General features: G+C 37.1%; 1 protein-coding gene across 13 annotated transcripts in view; it reads right to left on the bottom strand.

The window, feature by feature from the left end:
- The window catches only part of LOC307174951 (uncharacterized protein), a 592,470-nt gene that overhangs the window by 373,531 nt on the left and 191,267 nt on the right, over positions 1–27,672 (bottom strand). For 12 of the 13 annotated variants that reach the window (XR_013824214.1, XR_013824215.1, XR_013824216.1 and 9 more), the window contains one exon: positions 23,698–23,823. Coding sequence is in view for 10 of the 13 variants with exons in the window: in XM_079899585.1 (XP_079755711.1) it covers positions 23,698–23,762 (65 nt within the window). In the remaining 3 variants the exon portion in view is untranslated. Of the gene's footprint in view, positions 1–23,697; positions 23,824–27,383; positions 27,628–27,672 lie in introns of those variants that run through there. The other variant, XM_079899591.1, reaches the window with a different exon arrangement.

The following is a 27,672-nucleotide window of genomic DNA, read 5'->3' as shown; positions in this document are numbered from 1 at the left end:
TTCATTATTCAGGTTAATGACACATCTAATTTTTCCCTGTAGAAAATCAGAGCTCTCCCTAATTTCCTCCTCTTCCTCACTTCTGCATTATCTAATTTCTGTTCAGTACAGTTGACTCTACTATCAAAATATAATTTAAACAGATTCACTCACAAGCATCTACCAATAATGGTGCCCTAAGTCAGAAATGCACCATTCTTGACCATGTCAATGTCCTTTTTAGTTAAGTCTGTTTCTATTATCACATGATTACCTCAATCCATCATCCTTTCTCCTCCTACAGGCAGAGTTGTATTTCTAGCCTAAAAATTGGAATACATTTTATCTCTGCTCAAAATCCTTCAACAGTTCCCCATGGTCAAAAAATAGAATCTAAGTTCATTTGCATGACCTTCAAGAACTTCCTCATAAGTTCCTTGACTTCCTTTATGACTTCTACCACAAAGATAGGAATGCTTATACCTTTGTTCCTCTGCTTCAAAAAACCTTGTCTATTAATTGGGCTTTAGAAAGTTAATTTTTTCAGAATTGGTCAGTGACTATCATTTTTGCTTCTGTAAGATGAATGTGTAATGGCATGAAACAGAAAAAAAGGGAGACTGGAAACAAATAGAGCTTGAAATTTAGACTTATATAAAAATAATCTAGTAACTGGTCAGCAGTCCCCTCTACATAGCTATTCAAGGCAGAAAAAAAAACCAACTAAGACCTCATAAAAATAGTTTGATAATTAAGGAGCTATTGATATATTTCTTATGAAAAACAACCTACCTCTTGGGAATGTAATTCAGGTTAATAAGACAGACAATGGTCAGTTTTTTATTTTGTTTTGCTTTTTTTCTCAGTTGATCGTAAATTATTCCCCAAAGTGAAACAAATCTAAAATTGTACAGAGGTGTTTGGCTTTTTTTTTTTTTTTCACTAACTGAGAACCCTTGAATTTTAAGTTACATTCTTTCTTCTTTTGCATTACAGAACATCATTTGAAACAAATTGATATTTTTGCATCTTGGCAATACTCCAGGGACAACATTACCAGCAATGAATTTTCTTCCAAAAATCCAGAGAATGCAATGAGAGCCTAATGTGGGCTCAGTTAATTACATGTTTGTAAAGCACTCTGTTGGTGCTTTTTTCCCCTCATGTATTTATTTTTAACACAAACATATACACTCTACCAACTGTGGTGCAACCACAGTCATACCCTCTAAACTCCATGAGAGTTTACCTCCTGCATTTATTTATTCAACATCCAACAAATATTTATTAAACACTTGCATGAAGCAGACTTGAGTCCTACCTTCATGGAGCTTACATTCTAATAAATAGCATTTATTGAACTTAGCTACATTCCATGCATTGTGCTACCCATTGTACTTGTATCATCTCATTTAAACCTTTAGGCTCACCGTAATTAAGTAACTATTTATCATTATTAGTATTATTCTTATTATTATTATTTTACAGGTAAGTAAATAGAAACTTAGAGAAATGAGTAGCTAACCACAATTTCAATAGAAGCAGCAATGTGTCCAGCTCAAAAGTCAAAAACAGTCCTCCTTGCAAGTAGTGTTGGCCACCTACAAAGTATTGGCCAGTAAGTTGTAAGTAGAAGTTTTTAGGTGAGATTTCTGAAAAAGCTGCTTAATAAGGCACAACTCATCGTTTTTTAACACTTAGATTGAACAAAGACCTGATAACCTGGGGCTAATATTGACCATGAAGAAAAAAACCAAAGAAAGGAATTGCAAAGATAGCTACAGCTATTCAAACTGCCTACCTCTGGACATTGTGTTAGTGAGAAAAAACAAAACAAAACAAAACAAAAAACTATCATTTAAGCTTCTATTTTGGGGTTTTCTATTATATGCAGCCAAACCCAGCTTCAACTGACACCATCAATGATCCATTCTCCACATAGCAGCCTGGGTGATCTTTAAAATGCACATCTGATCATATCATTGTCCTACTGTGGTATGGCTCACCATCACACTTGAAAAAGAAATCCAATTACTTATAAAACATGTAATTGTGAGGCACAGAAGTGGGAAAAAGTCTGGGACACCCGTGTGTCCACACATGTGGCTACACATGTATTTTATCTTGCATCAGACACAAGCTCTTTGGCCTAGAATAATGTATGAGGTTTCTAAGTGGTACATGGACTGCTCATTTATTGGGAGCATAAAGATTACATGATTTTTTTCTCAGGAGCCATGATTCATAGCATGAGCAATCCCAAACCAGGAGCATACTGTTAAAAGCATTCCAAATATAAGAATATTCCTCTCAGCATGTATCATCAGTATATTTGCCCAGAGATCCAAGTACCATGCTTCCAAGAAGATAAGGCTGGTCACCTGCCTTCTTTCTTACTTCAGGAATATTACCATGGTTATCAGGAGAGGAATAGGTCACAGGCGAGCTGTTTTAACTCCTTTCTCACCAGTTTAAACTGAAAAAGTTATTTCTTTACCATGTTTCATCTTAGTATGTTTCATTCATAGGTATGTTTACCTATGATTATAATTAATGATATTTATCGAGTGCTTAGTATATACTGGACACTGTTCTAAAGCTTTACTTGTTGTCTTAGTTAGCTTGGGCTGCCATTACAAAATACTACAAACTGGGTGGCTTAAACAACAGAAATTTATGTCTCATAGTTCTGGAAGCTGGGAAGTCCAAGACTAAGGTGCTAGTAGATTCTGTTCCTGATGAGAGCTCTCTTCCCAGCTTGTAAATGGCCAAATTCATGCTATGTTCTCACATAGCCTTTCCTAGGTGCACATAGGCGGAGAGAGAGCTCTTCTTCTTAGAAGCCACTAATCCCATTGTGAGGACTCCATCCTCATGACCTAATCTAACTCTAGTTACTTCCTAAAGCCCCCATCTTCAAACACCATCAGGTTGAGGGTTACGGCTTCAACATACAAATTTTGGGGACATGCAAACATTTAGTCCATAACACCTTCATTATCTCCTTTAATCCTCACATCAACCTATGAGGAAAATATTATTTTAGTTCATCTTACAGACGGAGAAACTGAAGCACAGAGAGGATGTGTAACGTACTTAAGGCCACACAACTAGTGAGTGGCAGAACCTGAATTCAAATCCAGGCAGTTTGGAATTACATCCTGGGTTCTTAACCATTATGCTATGCCACCTTACTATATTAAAAAGTAATCATGAGGAAACAGCATGAAGTGCTCAATAATTTAGAGTCTATATGTATGCCTATCTTCTCAAAAATTTCCCCAAAGTATACTTATAACTTGCTGCATATCCCCATTCAACCCAAGAGATTGTGGAGAATCTTAGAAGCAAATATTTAAACTATATTTTTCTCATTAGTTACCTAAATTTTACAGTATTCATTGTGAACTGCATATAGATTAAATGAGAATATGGAGATTCTTTCCACAACAAATCTGTAAAAGGCCCTTTAAAATTGATTTTTCAACATGTCTGATATCTATTCGTCTTTCATTTCTAGACCTCTTATTACTACTGGTCTAGCTCTAAGTTATCGTTTCCTCATTACTCGGGGAGCAATATGGCCAGGATTAAGTATGATTAAGTAAATGAAAATATGTAATGATATCTTATATGCTAAAATATGCTGTAGTATTTTTAATAGCTCAAATTATATAACCCGTGTAAGATAAATATAGCAAATTCAGATTACAATGTTTTAACAACTTTTAGGAGAAAGGTTATCACACTATTCATTCATCTGACAGATATTTATTGCATTTTCACTATGTTCCAGACACTTTAGGTGCCAGAGGTGTTTAGTGGAAACAGACAGAATGCCCGCTCTAATGGAGTTTATATTTTGGTGGAGATGGGGTAGCTGATACAAACAATCACAACTCAACGAAAAACTAAACAAGAAAAATATGATAGTAATAAGTACTACGAAAAGAAGCTAGGATGTTGTGATAGTGAATTACTGGTGGCTGCTTTAAAGTAGGTGGTTAGGAGACCTCTCTGAAGTGGTGACAAGAAGCTAAGATCTGAGTGACAAGAAGGATGCAGCTAAGCAGAGAAGCAAAAAACCCAGAGTCTTCTGAAGAGAAGGTAGTGTAAAGACCCTGAAGGGCCTGCTGGCAGTTCTAAGAAACGAAAGAAGGCTGAACTGGCTCAATGATTGGAGCAAAGAAGAGACAGGTTAGAGATGAGCTCAGGGAGGCAGGCAGAAGGCCATTCACCTTGGGCTATAGGTTTCCTTCAAATTATTAGTAAAACTTAATACTGGTAAAATCTCTGACTGATGTGAGCTTCATTTGACTCTTCAATCCTCTGTTTTAGCTCAAAATTGAAATCAAAGTTCAAACTATATTAAAGACCAAAAAGCATTCTAGAAAACTTTTAGATGTTTGGAATTCATATGCTTGTTTAATTTAATCTTCTCACCAATCTTACAAGGTAGACATTATTATCCTTGCTTAACAGAAGAGAAAACTGAAGTTTAGAGACATTATTAATATTAAAAGAATAATGATTATCTTTAAAACCATTAAGTCTCTGAGAAGAAGGATGGTGTGTCAGTTCCTTGCCCATATCCCCTTGCCCTTAGCAATTCAATGCACTGTGGCCCAACTTCTAATTGCCAACACCTGCATTTCTTTGTTTGAGGGCTTTTTCTGGTAGCCTGAGATGGTTATGCCTGTGTCAAAGAAAAATGCACCTGATGGAGTTAAACAGACAAAGAAAACTTTATTCAAGTCTATTGTAATAGGAGTCAAGACTACTGCAGTTAGGGGAGAGAGACTGAACTCAACTCCAGATACGATAGGGACAGTTGGAGATTTATAGCCAATGGGCAGGATAAAGGGGTCAGTGAATAGAAAGTTACTGAGAGGAACTTAGGTATCAAGGGTGGGGGAAGATGAACTTGATTAGATATCAAAGGTTGGAATATCTAGTGTATCTCACTGGACTGGCTTAGTAGGGTTCTTGCCAAAACTAGGCTCAGCAGACCAAGAACAAGCCCGGAGGAACCTGACTAAAGTTTGTCAAGGAAAGAGTCCTTGTCACCTCTCCCAAGAGTAGGCCAGAAGTTCTAGAGAATTAATGGTAACAGGAAGCAACCCTGAACCATGGTGTTGACATACAAATACCTCAGTTTCCTCACTACACAGAAGTAATCTCTCGGAGACCTCTGCTCTACACTGGCTCTCAGATTTACCCAGAAGCATCAAGCTCACAGTAGTAAATTGTTATATAACAAATCTGACTCTGTATTAGCTACCTTTCCTTGTCTGTCTCACTTCCTACTCCCTGCACATTTCCTGGGATCACCTTCCAAATTAGTGATAAATCAGTACTGTGTTTGAAACAATAATAATACGTATTTATGTAGTGTATTATATTTTTTAAAGCATTCCATGTGTTTCATCTCATAAAATATTCTCATGAACCTTGTGAAGCAGACAGGGTATATCTTATCCCCAATTTGAGAAAGAAATATAAAATATGTCAAATAACTAGAATTTTCAAAAAGGGTAGCAACAGTCATTTACTATATTAGTCCCCTGTTGCTTCTGTAACAAATTGCCACAAATGTAGTGGCTTAAAACAACACAAATTAATATTCTTACAGTTATGGAGGTGAGACATCCAAATGAGTCATACAAGCCAAAATCAAGGTATCAGCAGAGCTGCATTCTTTCTGGAGACTAGAAAAGAACCCATGTCCTTGCCTTTTCCAGCTTCTAGAGATTGCATGCATTCTTTGACTTGGGGTCCCTTTCCCATCTTCAAAGTACATTAGTTCACTTTTTCCATCTGTTGCCATATCTGTGCTCTCTGACTTTGACCCCTCAGCCTTCCTCCTGTAAAAACACATTGTGCCCACCTGGATAATCTGGGATAATCTTGCCATTTCAAGATGTTTCATTTGATTACATCTGCAAAGTTTCCTTTGCCATTTAAAGTAAAATATTCACAGAATCTGGGGATTAGTACAAGAACATCTTTGGGAGGAAGAATATCGTGTATTTTTTTTCTACCACATATACTATATAGCTTTAAATTATAGGAGTAATTTCAATGAGAAGATGCCTTATTTGAAGTATATCATAATTTTATATGAATTTACAATTGATATGTATCATTTATATCATGATTGCATGTTTTTAAAAGGCTCAAATGTCTCAAAATTGGAACAGATGAAAATCTTGACTTCTTCCATCACATCAATTGATTGTATATCTAATTATACACTTTTTAATTCACTTAACTTAGTTTGTAATTTATTCTTCCTAAAAATTTTTATTCTCCTTGATCTAACAGAAAAGCCTGCATAATAGTTCAATACTTTGCCAGCTATAATTAATAAATCAATAACATAGAATTTAGACTCTACTGGCATTCTTTCAATTATATTATACTTTTCTTGTTAACTATACTTACTAATGTCTTCAAAATCCTTAAACCTTAAAAATATAAAATGTGACACCCAAAACTATTAATGCTATCCTCACATCTTATTTTTCTCAATATTCTACCACAACCATCCGTCTGCAGTAGCTTTGTCCAATTGAAATATATGTGCCACAAATGTGAGCAACATATCCAATTTTAGATTTTCTAAAGGTAAAAAGAAACAGATGAAATTAATCTTAATAGTATATTTTATTTAACTCAATATAATAAAAATATTATCATTTCAACATGTAATAAAAATTATCAATGAGATATTTTACATTATTTGTTTCATACTAAATCTTCAAAATCTGGTATGTATGTTACACTTACAGCATATCTCAATTTGGATTAGGCACATTTCAAGTGCTCGATAGCCACACGTGGCTAGTGGCTACTATACTGGATAGCACAGGTCTGTCTTATACCTTCAATTCTCACAGAAAGCAAGCACAAAATACAATGGTATTATGGCACCTAACATTGCTGTATTAGTAAGTAGCAAGGCCTCTGGCATGAAACATCCAGACAGGGCCACTGTCTTGCCCAACTATGGAGCATCAAGTAGTATTCTACGAATTCTAGACCATATTATATTCTGCATGGGTCACAGCCTCTGCAGCACAATGCCAGATATAACTCTATGCACACGCTCAATTTCTTACCAATTTTGCTGAGCCAAAATTCAGTGCATATATTGACACAAGTATCTCTGGAAGTAGGTGAAAATCATAAGGCAGTTACATTTTTCTAAAATTTCTCTTTTGTCTTTCACATCACCTGTTTCAACTTTTCTGTCATTGTCAGGATTTTTTCACTCAAAAACATCTCTGCCATGGGTAGAAAATCATTTTATTATTAGTTACTAACCACAGGTAATTCACATTTTGTTGTTTGTATAATACCACAACAACTATTGCCTTAACTGGTTACCATACACTAAGCGCTTTGGGGGTCCCATGTGATTAGAGGCTCAGCTGTGTCTGCTTCAATATGCTTGTCATCTGATTGGCCCCTTTGTCAGTTATGGAGGCACTTTTAACCAATTCAGATAGAGGTAAATTTGTAGAAATTATTGCATTTTTCATGAAACACCAGAGTTTTTATTCTTTGAGGTAAATATCTGATACCAACTATTTCAATATTTTTTACATATGAAATATTCCCCAAACAAAACTTCGTATAAACAATATACAACTGGACATATATATAACATGCAGTTTCTACAAACCATATTAGTTTCAGCTAATGGGAAAAAAAAAATTCCCATGTTTTCTATTTTTAAGAATGTTTCTTATGTTCAGAGAAGCAGGCCCTTGCAAAACCAAGTCCTCAGCACATATCTTGTTTGCCTTAAGGGAAGGAACATGGGCTCTGGCAGAAGGAATGGAGCTTGTACTCTTTAGTTTTCAGAAAAATTGGCATAAAAGTCTTATATGTTTATCTTTACGTTAAATCACACTTACTCAAACCTCTAATGAATCATCTTTATAGAAAAAAATTAGGGATTGTCCCATATAATCCAACACAAATCAATGCCTGCACACGTATTAAGTACCTTCTGTATATAATAGGCAACAGTAGGTGTTGAAGACTCAAAGCAGTTGAAGATGGGTATTGTTCAATCTCCTTGGCACTCTAAAGAATATCCCTGATTTATTTGGACACACTTTGTGTCTGCCATTAGTTGACTATGAACACATGTTTATTGAAATAATTCTTTAATTTACCCATACACTGTCTTGCTATTTTTGCTGTGTTCCCCTGCACAGAAGAATAAAAGAAGGCTGGGTAGACAGGTTCTCTAAGAAAGGTTAAGGTGCAAAAGTAAGAAGACAAGACTGAAAAACTGAGGTCAGCTCTGCAAGGAAATACAACCAAAATATTGCAAGATATAATACCCCTATGTTTTGAATAAATGTTAAGTCTCTACATAATTAAGGTTTTTGCCAATTTAGGCATGCATGTAGGTGTCTCGCAATTTAAAATGAAATGTAAAATGTAGCAGAATCAGGTATTTTTAAAAGAGGAAACTGGAAAGGTTATTATTTAGCTGGTTTGACTTACTCTGGGTACTAGAATGTTTATTCTAATTCGTCGAACCCGGCTAGTCTGGTAGAGGTGCTTTAATTCAGATATTACATAGACACTTAGGGATTTGTTGAGCATGATGGAACTATAACTCTGGAATGAGACATTTATGCATGTTTGGGTCTCCTACCCTTAAATTCAAAGCCTTCCCCATATTTTCTCTAAATTCTTATGTTTTTCTCCATTATAATTTCCCATTTCTGCTTCTGCATCTGCTGCCTTATTTCCACTGTTCCGATTTCCATAAAAGACATCAGTTGGACAGAAGGATCTTGAGAATTCACTCTGCTGAAGGTTTGCCGGGTTCTCTTGAAAGGAGTCACATCACAGAAATCAAAGTATCTCCACCATTTTCATGACTGTCAAGCTCCACTGCCTCACCAAACCCTCCCAACATGTGACCCTGGAGCCAAAGGAAAGTTTCCTGGGATATGCAGTCCATTTATCCCTTGAATTTTATTACATAAAATACAGGTATGTGTGTGTGTATTTACCCTAGGGCCTGAAGACAACTTTTATTTTTCTCCACAGTAGAGACATCATGAAAAGTATGACTAAGAAAATGGTTTCTAATTGTAGTTCTATTCCAGGGGAATCTGTGTTTAACCTGTAGCATCCCTGTATCAGGATGTCTATGACCATGCGAAGATTATTCTCTCCCTGTAAATAACATTTCTCAAAATTTACTTTATGTTCCATTTTAGCAAATGATTCTGTAAGGTTTTGCTTTTCTCCAGTATCTTGAACAAAATGCTGGTAGCTGTTTTACTTGGTACCAAAAGAAAGGTTTCTGTCTGCCGTTCTGCCCTATGACTCTCTCTTTACATCCCGGCTCTTTTATGTGACTAATCTTTGCCATGTTTTGGAGTCCCTCATATGCTGTAGCAAAGGGGAGGGTTACATTTGCTCTCTTTTGTGGAAAGGAGTCGGAGCCGAAAATAGATTCCTCCCATTGTGGCACTAATAACTTACTCATAATACCGCTAAACATCTCTGGACAGTAGTTTTTCACATATATCACTATCTAACCACTGCAAGCCCCAATCATGTAGGTTCTCCTAATTTATAATAGTTTATGTATTTAATCCTAGCACAATACAAAGTTAAAAACTCAATATGGATAAAATATACCTTCTTATTATAGGTGTATTATAACTTGCACTGCAACTACCTTTATCCTTGATGGAGATAAAATATAACTTTAAAGTAAAAAGAACATTAATCTATTGGAGTCTATGGCTAAATCTAGTGACCTGAAATTGAGAATGTACAGTAATCCCAACATGATGAACCAAAATTTACATTTATTTTACAAGCTAGTAAACGTTTGAAAGAATAGGTCAAATGATTCTTCTTAAACCTTATGAAGAAAAATCTATTAAGGTCTCACTTGAGCAAATTCAAAGAATAAAATCACCACTTACAATATTTGTATGTATATATTTTCCTTTTTGACTTTACTATAAACCCATGTGTCACAGACATTTTTCACTCATGTTTTTACGCTGCCCTCTCACTGTTGTGGCCTCTCCCGTTGAGGAGCACAGGCTCCGGACGCGCAGGCTCAGCGGCCATGGCTCACAGGCCCAGCCACTCCGCGGCATGTGGGATCTTTCCAGACTGGGGCACAAACCCGTGTCCCCTGCATCGGCAGGCAGACTCTCAACCACTGCGCCACCAGGGAAGCCCTTCGCTCATCTTTTGAACCCCCATAATAGCATAAGGCCTTACGTATACTGAGTAACTGGAAACAAAGTACTAAATGAATAAATCTGACACTTTTAAATCATGGACCTGAGGAGAAAGGAAAAGATCCCTTCTCTGTGTTTATGGACTTGATATTGTGAAATGGACCAATATGTAAACTCATACCATGATAAGGCAAGTACTTATTTTCTTACTGAACCTAGAATTGGGAAAAATCTTGATTCCACAGGTGGGAATGAATTTCAGAGTGGTCCCAATTTTACCTTTTAATTCTAATGTTGTGGATTTAATGGTAAGAAAGAAAACAGAATAGGCTGTCCATAGCATAAGAGTATATATTGGCAGAGAAATAGTTAATGGTAGTTAGTGAAAGGCAGCATGATGAACTGCTGACTTAACTAATTGTGGAGGTTGCTTAGCCACAACTAGAGAGCCATTGAAACAATAACGATACAAAGTGATGATGTTAATAATACTACTACTAATAGCTTTGTATATATTCAGATATCTTCAATTAAAAACTGGTACATTTCTACCATTCCTTTGTTCTTGCAGAACCATAATGTACCTTTTTGTGTAATGTTGTGTTATTAAACAAAAGGCTGACAAACATTTAAAGTTTTATTTTGTTTGTTTCTTATTTTATTGGAAGGAAGTTATTTTTTTCTCTTCCATTGATTCCACAGCTCACTACAATTAGAATTACCATAATGGTAGGATGTGGTTGGTAGAAATATATGACTTCATCCTTTATAACCACCAGCATGGCATTTCCCGAAACAAAACACTACAGTGTATCAGTGAAGCTGAGTCTCTCTTCTTGGATCTAATGTTTTCATGCATGTCAGTCTGAAAATGCTGACTGCATCATGACCCTGGCTGCCAACATTAAGCTTGTAAAACAACAGAAGAGCAACAATAAAACTGCTATTTGTGTTTTATGGAACTATGTTAAACTAAGAAAATAGCAGAGTATCCAAGGGTTGGGTTTTAAAATATTCCCAATGGTCTCTAACTAATTATGGCAACACCTCCAAAGTTGTTTTTTTCAAACTGTGCTTTATGTCCAAAGAGAAACATATTGAAATACTGATTGAAATATGTCTCTGCACATCTAACATTTTAATTACTTGTCTAAATGGATAGCATTCTATTGATGATTCTCATACTATTAGAGTAGTTTATATTATATTGGGAAATATATTAACATAAGATATTTTCGAAACATTAAAAAGACAGCTTAACTAAGTAAGTGTTACCAACTCAAAATTGCTAAAATCTTGAGCTGTGATTAATGTTTTCCAGTATACAGGTATAGCTTTATTTATACCTATCATCAGTGCACAATACTATAATTATACAGCTAAGTACTTGATTAGCCTTTAAATGTTTACTTGCTTGGGAATAAAGGAAATAAAATTACAAACTTTATCAACATCTGCCAAACTACTGCAGGACTTTTAGTAGCAGCTATCCTAATATTAACTTTCACTGTGATAGATTAAAGATGTCTATACGTACTTTACTATGCCTTTCATTGAGAGGTGGAGTCCAATTTTCTTCCCCTTGAATCCAGGATGCCCTTAGTAACTTGCTTGACACCAACAGAATGTTACATCCTGGGCATCTGAGGCTAGATATCAAGAAGTCTTGCAACTTCCTCAAGCTTCTTGAAATTCTTTCTCTGGGAGCCCTGAGGTGCTATATAAGAAATCTCACTACTTTGAAACCACTGTGCTGGAGAGACAGAGACCACTGGTACACACTCCAGTTGACAGTCCCAGATTATTCTAACCTTTTATTCATTCCTGTCAAGTCACTAAAATATGGCCAGTCTGGTTACCAGATCAATAACACCAAGTAACCTTAGCTGATAGCATAGGGAGCAGAAGAATCACCCAACTGAGCCCTGTCCAAATTTCTGACCCCAAATTGTGAGATATAATAAAAAGGTGGTTGTCTTAAGCTGCTAAAGGAAAACTGTTCCTCTACTCACAACGTTTCTGACACCAAATGTGTGTGTTTCCTTTTTACCACAGCAACCAGTTCTCCAACGCTCTGGACACCAGCTGGATGTCCAACAATTCAGTTCAATTCTGACACTAGCTATCTGGAGTTAATATGGGTCCCACAGGTTAAGGGCACAAGACTAACCCCCACTTTAAATGCCAATGACAAGTTCTGGGCCTCCTGAGCTTCTGACTCACCAGCTTTAAATCAGGGGTTTCCACAATTCCCTCCTCAGATCCAATAATAAAACAGTGGGTAATGATTGTCAAATCCATTTCACCTGGCTTCACTAATCAAGGTCTTTTTAATTGTTGCTACAAAAGACTTTCATATCCTCCAAGTTGCCTGTAGCCTAAACCATAAGATATTTACCTGAGTTGTTGGCCAGAAACTTGGGGTCAGCTGTGTCTAGTTTGAGCTGAGCTGGTTAAGACTGGATAGGACCAGCAACACTTCAACTGGCAATGGGCCAATGTCTGCTTGATGACCTTTTGACATCAGAGGGCTGAAAACTCCACCCTCAGATCATGCTAAGTTCCTTCATTTTTGAGTGTACAGAGGCCTGTAGCTTAGTTATACCTGCACAGAATGATGATTACAGTACCTTTTTCTAATCACCTTTCCCCATGTTCCCCATGCCTCAGTTTTACCCCATAAATACCCTGAGCTCCTTGCCTTCAGGGAGGTGGGTCTGAGTTTTGTTTTCCTGTCTCCTTGCTTGGCTGCCTTGCAAATAAGCCCTCTCTTTGCTGCAAACCTCAGAATCTCAGTGTTTTGGTTTACTGTGCATTGGGCAAAATGAACTTGGTTCGGTGACAATAATTTGCTATAAAGGCTCACAGGACTTAGGGAAACACTTACGTTTACCAGTTTATTATAAAGGATGTTATTAAAGGATATACATGAATAGCCACATGAAGAAGTACACAGGGTGAGGTCTGAAAAGGTACTGAGCGCAGAAGCTTCTGTCCCCTGGAATTGGGGTGTGCCACCTTTCAGGCAGGTGGATGTGTTTACCAACCCAGAAGGTCTCCAAACACCATAACTTAGGGGTTTTTATGAAGGCATATTTGATTATTAACTAAATCTCTAGGCCCTCACCGTTCCCTGGAAGATGGGGAGTGGGGCTGAAAGTGCCAAGCTTCTAATCAGCATGGTCTTTCTGGTGACCAGTCCTCATCCAGGAGCCCCCAAGATTTGCCTCATTAGAACAAAAGATGTTCCTATTACCCAGGAAATTCCAAGGGATTCAGGATCTCTGTGTAAGACACTTCTATTTCTCCCATTACTCAGGAAATTATACGGGTTTTAAGAGTTCTATGTCAGGACCTCTTATTAGGTCACAGCCACTAAGGTTTGCTGCAAGTACTTTGTTAGCAACAGTAAATAACTGGAACACACATATCTTGTTGTGTTGTCACCTATATTCTTGCAAAATTGATTAAATTTTATGAGAATTAGTATTAAATTCTATTTTAATCATTTTGAGTTAAGGAATTTTTTTTTTTTTTTTTTTTTTGGCATCCAGCCTTTCTTTCTAAATGCAGCCCACTTTTTCTTTTGGGAAAATCCACCATTAAGAGAAATCTTGGTAAAAGTATTTGCCTCCAGCTGTCAAAGGGCTAGGTCTTCCCTCTACCTGCCTTAAGTAGCAAGGAGATAGCACTTAAACCTTCAAATCCTCTAGGACTCTTAAATCTTGAGCTAGTAATACAAAGACATGAAGATAATAGATATATTTCCTAGAACCTAAATATGATATCACCCATTCCTCTCCTAAACATCTTCCAGTCCTTTCAAATTAGATCAAATCTAAACTCCTGGCTTGGTAGAAAGTGCCTATATGGTGTGTTCATAGTTTATCTCTTCAACCTCATCTCTCAGTATCTCCTAGGATCCTCATGAACTAATCATTCTGGACTACTGTTGTGGGTTGAATTGCATCCCCCCGCAAAAAAAAAGATATGTTAAAGTCCTAACCCCTAGCACATCAGAACGTGACCTTATTTGGAAATCAGGTCTGTACAGAGGTAATCAAGTTGAAGTGATGTCATTGGGGTGGGATCTAATCCAATATGACTTATGTCTTTATAAAATGGGAAAACTTCGACATAGGGAGACATGCAGAGGGAAGAGTATATGAAGACATAGAGGGAGGATGCCATGTGATGATCCAGTATTGGAGTGATGCCTACAAGATAAACAATGCCTGAGGCTACCAGAAGCTAGGAGAGAGGCTTGAACAGTTCCTTCCCTAGAACCTTAAGAGAAAGCATGGTCCTCTTGGCACCTTAATTTCAGACTTCTAGCCTCAAGACCTGTGAGACAATAATTTTCTGTTGTCTTAATGCACCCAGTTTTTGGTCCTTTGTTATGACAGCCCTAGGAAACCAGTACAACTACCTACTGCTTCCCAACAGTGTCATGCATGTCCTTAAAAGAAGGAAGTAAATATAAAGAAGGTTTATGTTAAACATACCAAGATTTTGGAAGAGGAAATAATCAGGGACTTTTTCATGGGGAAAAAAAGATATTTGAGCTAGGCATAGGATGTGGGTTTCAGCAGGCAAAGATGGGAGGATGGCATTTCTAACAGTAAACACTTCAAGCAAAGGTGCAAAAGCAGGGATATATAGATTATTTTTAAAAGAAAAAGAGGTTGTGTCTTTGCTTTATGTATTAGATATGTACAGTGAATTCTAAGAACATTATTATCAATGGCTCAGTTTAATTTGACTTCTTCTAGAAGAAAGCACATAGAAGAAAGAATTCTGGTAGTTGCTCCTTTATTAGGCCTTCCTCAAAGAAATCTCATAATTGGTTTAGGACTGTTTAGTTATTCTCTCGGAGTTCCCAGACTTTTGGAATTTACCAAATAGTAAAATATTTTAAATGACAGGGGACATTATAAGGACATCAGCATCTTATTTGGGGACATAAGAACATTTTTAATTACTGTCGTCTTGCATCACCATAAATTCTTTAAAGAGATGAGATTTCAACCACGAAAAAGGAAATATAATTTCAGAGTAAATTATTATCCTTTAAATTGAAAAAAAGATAGCTTTGTGAAAATTTCCTCATATTGTCATTCTTTCTCATTTCCCCCAACCAGAGAAAACAATCTGCTGTTTGAGGGTGGGGAAACACTGCTTTGAAATTAAACATATGAATGGGCTTCCATCCAGCATGGTCACAGTTCCTGCTATTAACTAAACGGGAGGCTGATGGTGCTGGAGATCATGTTTGTTTGTTTGTTTGTTTGTTTGAAACAGGCTTCCTCCTAGGCAGGCCTGAGAAACACCAAACCACAATTGTTCCAAAGAAGTTCCTGAGGTCCCATTAAGAAATGGGTTAGTTGTGCTTTTCAAGAGAAATATTATCTGATTCTATACAGGGACTATTGGTATTTTTCAGAAATATGGTTTTTGGTCAAAAAGAACCACGAGAATCTAGAAGGGTTAAAGGTGTCCTTCTGAACTAACCAGAAGAAGATATATCACCTCCCTGAAATGGGACTATCCCAACTCCTCTCTTTTACCTTTCCTGTACCTTACCTTATTTAAAAGATTTTAAATATAGTTTTTAAACAATTAATAAAAGGAAATACAACCGAATAAGGGCACTAAGAGCCAAAGTAGATGAAATAGTTTAAAATCTGCTATAGTTTAAAATAAAAAGATTACTGAGTCAAGTAGGAGCATTTATTATAATAAAGTTTGCTAATGTTCTGGGTGCGGTTACTTCATGAGAAAAATTCCATAGTAATGGGCTCATAGGCTAAGACTTGATCTGAGAGCTGCCTGCCTTTCTATTACAGCCACAGCCTCAGGCTGGATGTGAACCACATGCTCCAATTCCCTTAAATTCTACAACTCTTCACACATCCCATGCTTTAAATTTCCAAACCGTGCAAACGCTATGCCTCTTGGTCTGCCTTTCCTTTTCCTCTGCTCCAGGCAAACATTATCTACTCTGTTCAGAAGAGTCATTAATCTTACTTACTATACTCCAGATATCATTTTAAGCATTTTAAGTACACCAATTTACCTAATTCTCACTAAAATCCTCTGAGGTAGGCACTATTACTACCAAATCCCCATTTTAAAGATGAGAAAATTTATGAACAGAGAGATTCATAACTTTCCCAAGGACACTAAGCTATAAGGGCAGAGTTAGCAGGAAATCTTTTTACAGAGTCCAAGCTCTTAGCCGGTATGCTATGCTCTCCCTTTGTGAAGACTTCATGGTTCCCTCAGAAGTCATCGACCTTTTTAAAAAAAAAAGGTTTATTGAAGTATAGTTAATTTACAATGTTGTATTAGTTTCTGGTGTACAGCAAAGTGATTCTCATACATATATTCATATATATATATTCATATGCACATATATATATATTCTTTTTCATTTCTTTTCCATTATGGCTTATTACAGGATATTGAATATAGTTCCCTGTGCTATACAGTAGAACCTCGTTTTTCATCTATTTTATATACAGTAATGTGTATCTGTTAATCCCAAACTCCTAATTTATTCTCCCCCCCTTTCCCTTTGGTAACTGTAAGTTTGTGTTATATGTCTGTGAGTCTGTTTCTGTTTTGTATATAAATTCATTTGTATCTTATTTTAGATTCCACATATAAGTGATGTATGGTATTTGTCTTTCTCTTTCTGACTTATTCACTCGATGTGATAATTTCTCGGTCTATCTGTATTGCTGCAAATGGCGTTATTTCATTCTTTTTATGACTGAGTAGTATTCCATTGTGTATATATACCACATCTTCTTTATCCATTCATCTGTTGATGGACATTTAGGTTACTACCATTTCTTGCCTTTTGTAATTAATGCTGCTATGAACATTGGGGTGCATGTACATTTTCAAATTAGAGATTTCTCTGGATATATGTCCAGGAGTGGAACTGCTGGATCATATGGCAACTTTATTTTTAGTTTTTTAAGAAACCTCCATACTATTCTCCATAGTGGCTGTACCAATTTACATTCCCATCAACAGTGTAGGAGGGTTCCCTTTTCCCCACACCCTCTCCAGCATTTATTACTTGTAGACTTTTTGATGATGGCCATTGTGACCAGTGTGAGGTGATAGCTCATTGTAGTCTTGATTTGCATTTCTTTAATAATTAATGATGTTCAGCATCTTTCCATGCGCCTATTGGTCATCTGTTATGTCTTCTTTGGAGAAATGTCTATTTAGGTCTTCTGCCTATTTTTTGATTGTGTTGTTTGTTTTTTTTGTTATTGAGTTGTATGAGCTGTTTGTGTATTGTGGAAATTAAGCCCTTGTCAGTTGCATCATTTGCAAATATTTTCTTCTAGTCCGTTGGTGGTCTTTTTGTTTTGTTTATGGTTTCCTTTGCTGTGCAAAAGCTTAATAAGTTTGATTAGGTCTCATTTGTTTATTTTTTCTTTTATTTCTATTGCTTGGGAGACTGACCCAAGAAAACCTTGCTATGATTTACAGAATTCATCGATCTTATAACTTATAAGATTTATCAAAGTATATCTACAAATTATAAATGTCTATATACACTAAATCTTAATCTTAAAGAAAGGAGCTGAGTTTTATATTTCTTCCCAGCTCCAACTCTACTACAAATAGTTTATCAAAATCAACCAGAAAATATATATAAAATTAATTTAATGTAGATAATTTTGCAAAGTTATAATATATTAATCACTTTGTTTTCGACTATGAAATACCATACCCTTTCTCTGCCTCTATAAACAAAAGCCTCCAAAGATTTCTAAGACATTTCTGTTTCCTTTTTAAAAATTTGGCAAGGGACTAGTCTTTCTTTCTCAATTTGAGTACTTTAACTTCTTCCTAAAGAACAGTACATCTATTTATTATTACTTTTTATGATTTTTAGCTCCTATCTATGCAAGTAAGTGGTGCATTGAAAAAGTAAATGAAGCATTGTTTCTATTTATTTGTATTCATTTATTCATTTATTTATTAAACAAATACTTCTTGAATATCTACATTTGCTAGGTATTGCGTTAGAGAAAAGAATTCCTGCTCTCTAAGAACTCACGCTGGTAAATACACTAGGAAACCAGTAATTTTAGACCATCTGACAGCTAATCTGCAAGAAGAATATGTACCATATCGTGAGAGAAAAGAACATGGAGGATGATGGGAAATTGTAAAGGCTTCATGGACAACAGGTAATTGTGCATCCTTTATTCTGGAAAATAGTGATTCCCATGGCAGACTAAAATTCCATTGAATGTTGGTCATTTACCAGGGGGTTGTTGGTATGTGATTCCAATTTGGAAAGAATGGTAAATGCCTTTCTCTGTGCTCCCCAGTTTTTCCCTCTCTGTACATGAGAAATGTTTCAATTAAATAAACTTTGCAGAAGACTGTCTGATAAAGAAAGTGTCTGAGCAGATTGTACAAAGCCAATTCAAAGGCTGTACTTCCTGAAATGCATCCTTCCCACAAACAACACACACCTGGCCTAACAGACATTTGAAATTAGTCAAGATAAGCCCTGGTGTACCCGAGATTCAGTGGTGCCCTATGATTACCAAGATTGAGCTGTCCAGTTTTTTCATTTCTAAAACTCATTGCTCAGTGTTTCCTCCCCACTCTGCACAGTCTCCAAATGAACACTTTTAGGAGATTGCAGCATAAGTGACTGGAAAAGTTATCCTGCATTTGTAAATACTGAGGAGACCACACATGAAATGGAGGTACCAAATAATTAGCAAGACAGATCTTTTTATTCAGTCCTTGTTTAATATAATGTTGATTCCATCTTCTGGCTCTCCTGTGTATTGAAATGGGGAAAAAATCCAGAAGGCACTCATTTTGAATGTCATGGAAACTTTTGCGTGAGGGGTGCTTTTTGTAATGCTATTTGATTCTCCTGTAGCCTATACATTCATGATATGATTCTGCAAATGCAGCAGTTGAATAACTCAACTGAGAATTAAAAATCAACAAAACAATGAATGAAAAACCCCATGCTATGCTCTTTTCAAAAGGCACAAGAAAAATAGAACTATAAAGAATTTAAAAAGCTGGACGTATAGACGTTTGGGGTTTTCCAATCACTTCATATTTTTGTAAAAGCAAATCTTACTGATGGTTAGTTCCTGCCTCATGCTGACAGTTTACAAATAAGAATAGCAAGGTCCCATTTCAGAGCAGACAGTGTGGAGCCCTCCTCAAAAGCATTTTTAAATGAGAGTGACAGAGCTTCACAAGCATTGCTGGCAGTAAAGGATGAATATTAATGCTTTAAGAAAACAATAAACTAGATCTATAGTCTTTTATATCTCCCACCAAACCACTTACTGTAAGAGCAAAGAGGCCTCCTGCAGTTTGACTTTTTGTCTTTTTTTTTTTAATGATTCAATGGGTTTTACTTATTATTTTTTGGATTTAACAAAATTATGGATTTTTCTTTTTTTATTATTTTTTTAATTGAAATATAGCTGATGTACAATATTATGTTAGTTTCAGGTATACTACATAATGATTTGACATTTGCATACATTATGAAATGATCACCACAGTAAGTCTAGTAAGCATCTGTCTCCATACAAAGTTATTACAGTATTACTGACCATACTCCTTTGGCTATATAGTTCATTCTGGTGACTTATTTTTTGTAGAACTGGAGGTCTGTACCTCTTAATTCCCTTCACCTATTTCACCCCCTCCCCTCTGGCAAACACTGATTTGTTCTATGTATCTATCAGTCTATTTTAATTTTGTTTTGTTTTGTTTTTTCTCATATAAGTGAGATCATTCAGTGTTTGCCTTTCTCTGTCTGACTTACTTCACTTAGAATAATACCCTCTAGCTCTATCCATGTTGTTGCAAATGGCAAGCCTTTCCTTTTTTTTTTTTTTTTTTTGGTACTGCTGAGTAATATCCCATTGTATGTATATGTCACATCTTCTTCATCCATTCATCTATTGATGAACACTTAGGTTGCTTCCATATCTTGGCTATTGTAAATGATGCTGCATAAACATATGGGTGAATATATCTTCCCACATTATTGCTTTTGTTTTCTTTGGGTAAATACCTGGAAGTGAAATTGCTAGATCATATGGTAGTTCTATTTCTAACTTTTTGAGGAACCTCTGTACTGTTTTCCATAATTGTTGTACCAATTTATCAATACAACACCACCAACAGTGCACAAGGGTTACCTTTCTTCCACATCCTCACCAACACTTATTTCTTGTCTTTTTGATGATGGCCATTCTGACATGTGTGAAGTGGTGTCTCATTGTGGTTTTGATTTACATTTCCCTGATGATTAGTGATGTTGAGCATATTTTCATGTGCCTATTGGCTATCTATATGTCTTTGGAAAAATGTCTATTCAGGTCCTCTGCCTAATTTTTTTTTAGTTGGGTTGCTTGTTTTTTTGATGTTGAGTTGTGTGAGTTCTTTGTATATTTTGGATATTGATGGCTTATTGGATATATCATTTGCAAATATCTTCTCTCATTCAGCAGGCTGTTTTTTTGTTTTTTGATAGTTTCCTTTGCTGTGCAAAAACTTTTTAGTGTGATGTAGTCCCATTTGCTTATTTTTGCTTTTGTTTCCTTTGCCTGAGGAGACAAACCCAAAAAATACTGCTAAGACCGATGTCAAAGAGTGTACTGTCTGTGTTTCCTTCTAGGAGTTTTATGGTTTCATGTCTTACATTTAGGACTTTTTGTCTTCTTGATTTTTATACTCATAAGGGGAAAAAGCATAATAATGTCACAAGTCTCGTAGTGAGACTTACCATTCTTTTGACATACCACTCCACTTAGGAGATTATCCACTAGATTCCTCCAATCCAGACGTATAAACGTATGTACATTAACATATGTTCAATAGAAAAATTTATTTTTTCAAAATGTTATGGGACCAAGGAATCCCAGATGAAGTAACATGACATGGCTTGAAGACAGATGGATCTATATAACAAACTCTGCCTCAATTTATAGAACAGTTGTTTTTAATTCCTTAAAGAATTAGGTTGCAACCTGAATGATATGAAAGGGCTAATCCACTCATCCAACTACATTACCTTTAATTTGCTTCTTTATATCAGGGAGAATATCTTCAACTAAGATAGAAATGAAAAGATTCCTATGCTCTAGATTTAAAGCTGTTTGTCTTTGGGATATTTTTCTTTCCGTCTGTGTACACTGTTTCATGTTAGCTTAGGGGAGAAGGCCTATAAAATATTTATATCAGACTCTGAATATTGGCTTCCAATTTGGCCAAATTCTGGCCATAGAGATACTTTAAAAAAAAATCCTTTCAAATATCTTGTCAGGTTTAAGCCAGAAAAAAAACATATACATTCCTGGTGGTATTGAGTGACCCTGTGGATGAAAGAAATGTCCCCAAAGAGGGTACAAAGGATGCTATCCTCCCAAGATCCAGAGCCACTCCCAAAGATAGCCAAAAGAAAAAACAACAAGACAATTCCCCCGAGAGCTGGCAAAAGTTGGTAAGACCTTAGCTGCAAATGGACAGTAAACTCCATTTCTGTTTGGCCATATTTTGGGGCCCCTACCCTGAAGAATGAGCTGCCTGCACATACTAGAACGGACAACCTGCACGGCCCAATCAGGGAGAAAGCAGTCCTCAGGACACAAAACAAGACAAACAAGATGGAAATCTTTTCTATCCCTGTCCCGGGGAGAGAAAAGATTGACAACCAAATTCACAAGAGTCTGGATCTGGAAAGGAAGGGACAGCATGAAATTTTACCCTCCTCTCTCAAACAGGCACTACAGAGATCGGGCACAGCTAACTCTGGTAAGATTTCTCACCCTTTGCTGGCTTTTGCCAATTTTCCCAGGATCCCATCTGCAGGCTCCCCAGTGAGTGGGGTTTAAACTAGAGAATGGAGCCTCTATATCTACCAGAATTTGGCAATGTTTCCCATTAATTTTAAATTTAGTTTTGCCTTGGCTATTTAAAGGGATAACTGGTAGCAGCTTATCAGAGAATCCCTCAGAGTCCTGTCAACCTGGGAAGGGGACCCAGGCATCCTTCCAGGATAAATTTGAGGGTGTTTGAGCTGGTGTGAAAAGATTTAACCAAACCTTTGGGGATAATCTTTTTTCCAATGTCACAGTTGATTGCAAATGAGACACCAATTTCTGGGCCAGTGTTTTGACGATGAACTCCTAGGAGGATGCAAAGAAGAGGCCCAGGTATTTTAGGTTTCTAGCTTTGGAGGTGATGCAGCTGTAAGGCCACTAACTCGCCAGACTTTTGTTTACAGTCTTGTAGTCTTTTCAGTGTAGAAAAGCAATTCAGATAGAAAGTTAACAGACACTGAATACTCAGGTAAAGAAGGAATAAGGGGAGTAGTAGGAGTCACATCACTCTTACATAGTCTTTTGATTTTAGGTACCACTATGTCTTTAATTTTTCATTAGCGTTTTGCAATGAATCTTTCAATGAAACTATTTTGAAGACTTATGGGGGCTTCCACATGACAGTTAAAAGAGGTATCCCGTTCTGTTGATTTGGGAACCCTTGCTTTCAAGTGCACTTCTTAAATGAACAACTTTGTCTAATTGGAACATTCCCCATAATGGCAATTGTAATTTTAGGTTGTTTCAATAAGATTTTGCCATTTTTGTAGATGTCCACAGCTTCCATGACCACGGTTCTTAGATATAAAATAGGTAGATGTGCCAGAGGACAGTGTGCTTAATTCTTTGAAACTTAAAGTTTCCATTTCTTTAGCTAAGCATTGGTTCTCTCAAAGCTAAATTAATATGTAAGAGGAAGTGTTGCTGGGCTGGGGAGTGTGTGGTGTTTTACAGTGTACCTCACTACATGGAATTTTTTTTTTAGGTTGGCTGGTGACCTAGTGTCAATCTAACCGGTTCTGTTACCACCTCATCATAGCCTAGGAGTCTTAGAGTTAGGTGGTGAGCACTCTAACAGCTTTTAAATATCTGTGCCCACCATTTTTGCGGTTTTGGCTTTGAAGATTTCCATTAGCAATAGATTTATTATAGCTTTCATGAGACTTCTTTACAGCAATGGAAGCACTGATGGCTTTTAATAGTCATACTGGTGCCTACTTAGATTTAGGTTTGGATTTTTATGATCAAAACAGTCCAAATTTCTCGTCTTAATTTATTTCTCCAAGTCCCCCAGAGGTTTATGCTTTAGACTTGCCCTGAGGCTTTGTGAGACCCCTAATGGCTGCCACCCATTGTGGATATTGGAATTCCTTCTTTTTGAGTCCCTTAATGGCTGCCACCTGCTGCAGACTCCCATATAACTATCCCAGAACCTTTCTGGGACCTCAGAATCTTTCTGGGAATAATATACATGAATAACATATATTTATTTAAAATTTTGTTTTAAAATAAAGTTTGTTTGCATCAGAGAGCTGCACGCAAGGGAGCGGAGCTCAAATCTGAAAGTGACTTACCCACAGCCCACGGTACTGCTGAGAGGAACGGTGAATTCAAAGGGTTCAGTGGGCGCCGCATCCATGTGTCATGGCCCCATAGGCTGCTAGCAGTCAGCTCTGGAGCTCATCCTTCATTGCCAAAAACTGTTAACAAAGAATGATTAAAGAAGACAATTTAGGTGATAAAAGCAAACTTTATTTAATACTTCATGAAGTGGGCACTCTCCATTCTCAAGAGTCCAGAGAACTGCAAATGGGGTGGGGGGCGGAACAAAACACTTTTATAGGATAAAGACCATGAAAAGACAAATAGAAAATATCTGATTGGCTGGCACAACTAGTCAACCTTGTTTGGGGTGAAAAGGCCCAGGAGTGGCTTGGCTTTGGGGATTGGCTAACTGGATAAAACCCTGGGTGATCATTAGTCAGATCTATTGCATCTGCCTTCACTAATCAAGGTCATTTTAGCAGCATGCAGCCTAAACAATAAGATGTTTGCCCGAGTTGTTTTCCAGGAACTTGGCGTCAGCTGTGTCTAGTTTGAGTTGAGCTGGTTAAGACTGCATAGGACCCCTGACCCTCCAACTGGGCATGTGCTAGCGTGCAGTTGGTGGCCTCCTGATGTCAGAAGGTCAAAAACCCCACCCTCAGATCCTGCTAAAGGCCTCCAGTTTTTAATGTGCAGAGCCCTGTAGCTTAGTTACACCTGTGCAGAATGATTATTATTGCACCTTTTTCTAGTCACCTTTCCCCACACCCCCCATACCCCGGACTGCCCTGCTTCTTTATTCTTTACCCCATAAATACCCCAAGCCCCTTGCTTCCCTGGGAGGTGGGACTCCGAGTCTTGTTCCCCCTTCTCTTTGCCCGGCTGCCTTGTAAATAAACCCTCTCTTTACAGTATAAACCCTCTCTACTGCAAATGTGGCTTGCTGCCCATCAGGCAAAAAGAACCTAGTTAGGTAACAATGATATACTATGTTTCAAGTCAAGTGGAACATTTACAGGAGCATGAAAGTTACATAAGTTTTGGTTTGCCGATGTGGCACTCCAGACAAAAGTGGCTCCACCTTGGACCTCGAAAGTCATTTCAACACTTGTTAAAAGATAAGCTGAGGCATATTAAAAATTTCAGGAGTTCACTTGGGCATTTATTGACTAGAATTAGGCAGCACTAAACAGGAAATGGCTAGGAGTGCTCTGAGTACAAAAAGCCTGCAGAGACACCTATATAGAGAAAGTGAAGAAGCAAAGAAGGGACACTATTTGATTGGCTAGAGTTTAAAGCCTAGTTGGCTTTTCGTGATTGGTTATCCTTAGCGTTTTGCTTTTGTAACCGCGAGGCATTTACAGGCTTAGAGTCTGGTTTGCTTATGTAGGCAGTCATAGTATTAGAGCCTCCTCAGTCTAATGGTCTCCTTGTTTAATTAGTTTTAAAGGCCTAATGAGAACAAGTACCTGACAATTCTCGGCTCTCAGTAAAGAGCTGCTATTTTTGTTGCTGTTGTTTTGTTAATATTATTGTCATCATCAATAGCAGTAGCATCTTTCTAGAGGATGACTAGTCAAAAGGTAAACTAAGTGTTTTTGATCTACCTGTGCATTAAACAGAGAGAAAAGGGTGGTGATAAAAAGCTTTAGATAAATCCAGTTGCTAACCTGGCTTTGCCACTTGTATGACCTTGGGAAAGGGGCTTAATCTCTCACATCTCTTATTTAATATGAGGATAATAGCTATACTTACTTTATAGGATTTTTGTGAGGATTAAAGGAGATTTTAGGTAAAGTTCTTAGTATCATTTCCGGTTTATAATTAAGTACTCACATAGTGTTAGCAATTATTAACATTATGACTTATTTTATTATTCAGTCTCAATGAAGGACAGTCCTAGCAAAATCATCTTAAATATCTGAACCAAGATAAGAGGGGGAAATTACAGATTTAAAAATGTCATTTGAAATAAATTGCAAAGAAACCAAAGCAATGCAATCTGAATGGTTGGGCAGAAAAAGACACAAACACACTCTAAAAACATTGAGAGGTGAAAGGAACGCCTTAAGATTTCCTTATTTTATTTATTTAGCAAACACTTTATAATATTCACTAAGGGCCAGGCATTTTTGTAAGCACTTCACAATTATGAATTTATATAATCTTAATAATCCTACAGGGAAGGTACTGTTTTTATCCCAATTTTACAGATAAAAAAGGAGAGGCCAAGTAAGTTAGGTACCCAACGTCACACAACTTGCCAGTAACAGAGCCAAGATTTGAAGCCAGATAAATACTCCAGAGTCAGTGCATTTACTCATTTTATTTTCAAAGAAACTTCTCTTTGATACATGTTTAAAATGCGTGCTAGAAAAGAAAACCAGAGCCAAAGCATTGCTAGAATGGGGATTTAGGAAAAAGGGATGTTCAATCTGCGAATCAGTTATTGTCTTTGAGGAAGGTACATCAACTGGAGTTAAAGGTAGGCCAAGGACCCAGTAAAGACAGCTTGAATATTTCCACTATGGGGATAACAAACGTATATAATCCTACTAGTAAAGTATGAAATAAACCTAGGAAATTAATTGGAGATGTGCTTTACCTGAAAGGAGCTTTAAGAATAAGAGGCTGTAACACTATATTTTCTCCACATATGCCATTTTGCTCCAGGAATTCAAGAGTAACAAAGCTGGCACACACTCAAAAATGATGACTAAACCTATCATTCTGGATAAAGAGCATACCCCGCTTCTGTTCTGAGGCGATGATGGAGAAGAGTTTTTCAATTGTTGGTAACAAGAAACTTCTGTTTGCAAAATTCCTGGCCCTTACCTGCCCCCAACATATCAACATCAAATTAAATATATTCCGTTTTTTAACTCTCCATCTTTACCACCCTCCAAAATTTGACCTTGAGTATACACTGAAACAAAAATGACAGCAATACAAAATGTAACACTTTCTCCTCTAAACTTTTTTGTAAACTTTCTACAGCCTCATGCATCTGTCAATTAAAGAAGCATTATTTGAGTCTTCACCAGCATAGACAGATTTTTGGGGACACAATGATTTATTCACTATCTAAGATTTTAAGATCTGAACACTGAAATGAACTTTTATCATCTTCCACAAGCTGAACTCCAAGAGTAACTGTCAGTTACAACTTCTGCATATATGGTTTTGTGAGGAGAGCATTCTTCTAAGTAAAAATTCAATGGGCAGGGCTTCCCTGGTGGCACAGTGGTTGAGAGTCCGCCTGCCGATGCAGGGGACACGAGTTCATGTCCCGGTCCGGGAAGATCCCACATGCCACGGAGCGGCTGGGCCCATGAGCCATGGCCGCTGAGCCTGCGCATCCAGAGCCTGTGCTCTGCAACGGGAGAGGCCACAGCAGTGAGAGGCCCGCGTACCACCAAAAAAAAAAAAAAATTCAATGGGCAGACTCAAGTGTAAATATGAATATACAGGGTAAATCAGGCAGAAAGTGAATTCAACCTTCTTCTGCCATTTTGTTCTATCTAGGCCCTCAACTGATTGATGTCCATCCACATTGGGAAAGGCAATCTGCTTTACTCAGTCTACTAATTCAAACATTAATCTCTTCCCAGAACATCCTCACAGACACACCTAGAAATACTGTTTAACCAACTTTCTGGAGATCTCAAAAGCCCAGTCAAGTTGGCACATAAAATTAACCATCACAGGCTCTTACCAATAGGATGGTCCAGCTATATGGCCTTTAAGGGTTCTTGATACCCATGAGGCTGAGGACTCTACATTTGCACAAAGGGTGAAGTGGTATCAGAAAGCCTGGGTTCAAATCCTGCAATTCCCACTTACAAGTTTCAGGAACTTGGGTAAATTATTGAGCCCCTCTAAGCTTCATTTTCCTTATCTGTAAAATGGAGACAAAAGCGTCTTTATGTGGATAATGTGAACATTAAAGATAATGTGTGAATAGGGCTTAGCACTGCGCCTCCTTGTATTAGGTATTCAATACA

The sequence above is a fragment of the Stenella coeruleoalba genome (assembly GCF_951394435.1).
Source record: "Stenella coeruleoalba genome assembly, chromosome: 16".
In the NCBI taxonomy this organism is placed as follows: Eukaryota; Metazoa; Chordata; class Mammalia; order Artiodactyla; family Delphinidae; genus Stenella; species Stenella coeruleoalba.
The sequence above is the reverse complement of the archived record's forward strand: the minus strand, read 5'-3'. Positions and strand labels throughout refer to the sequence as shown.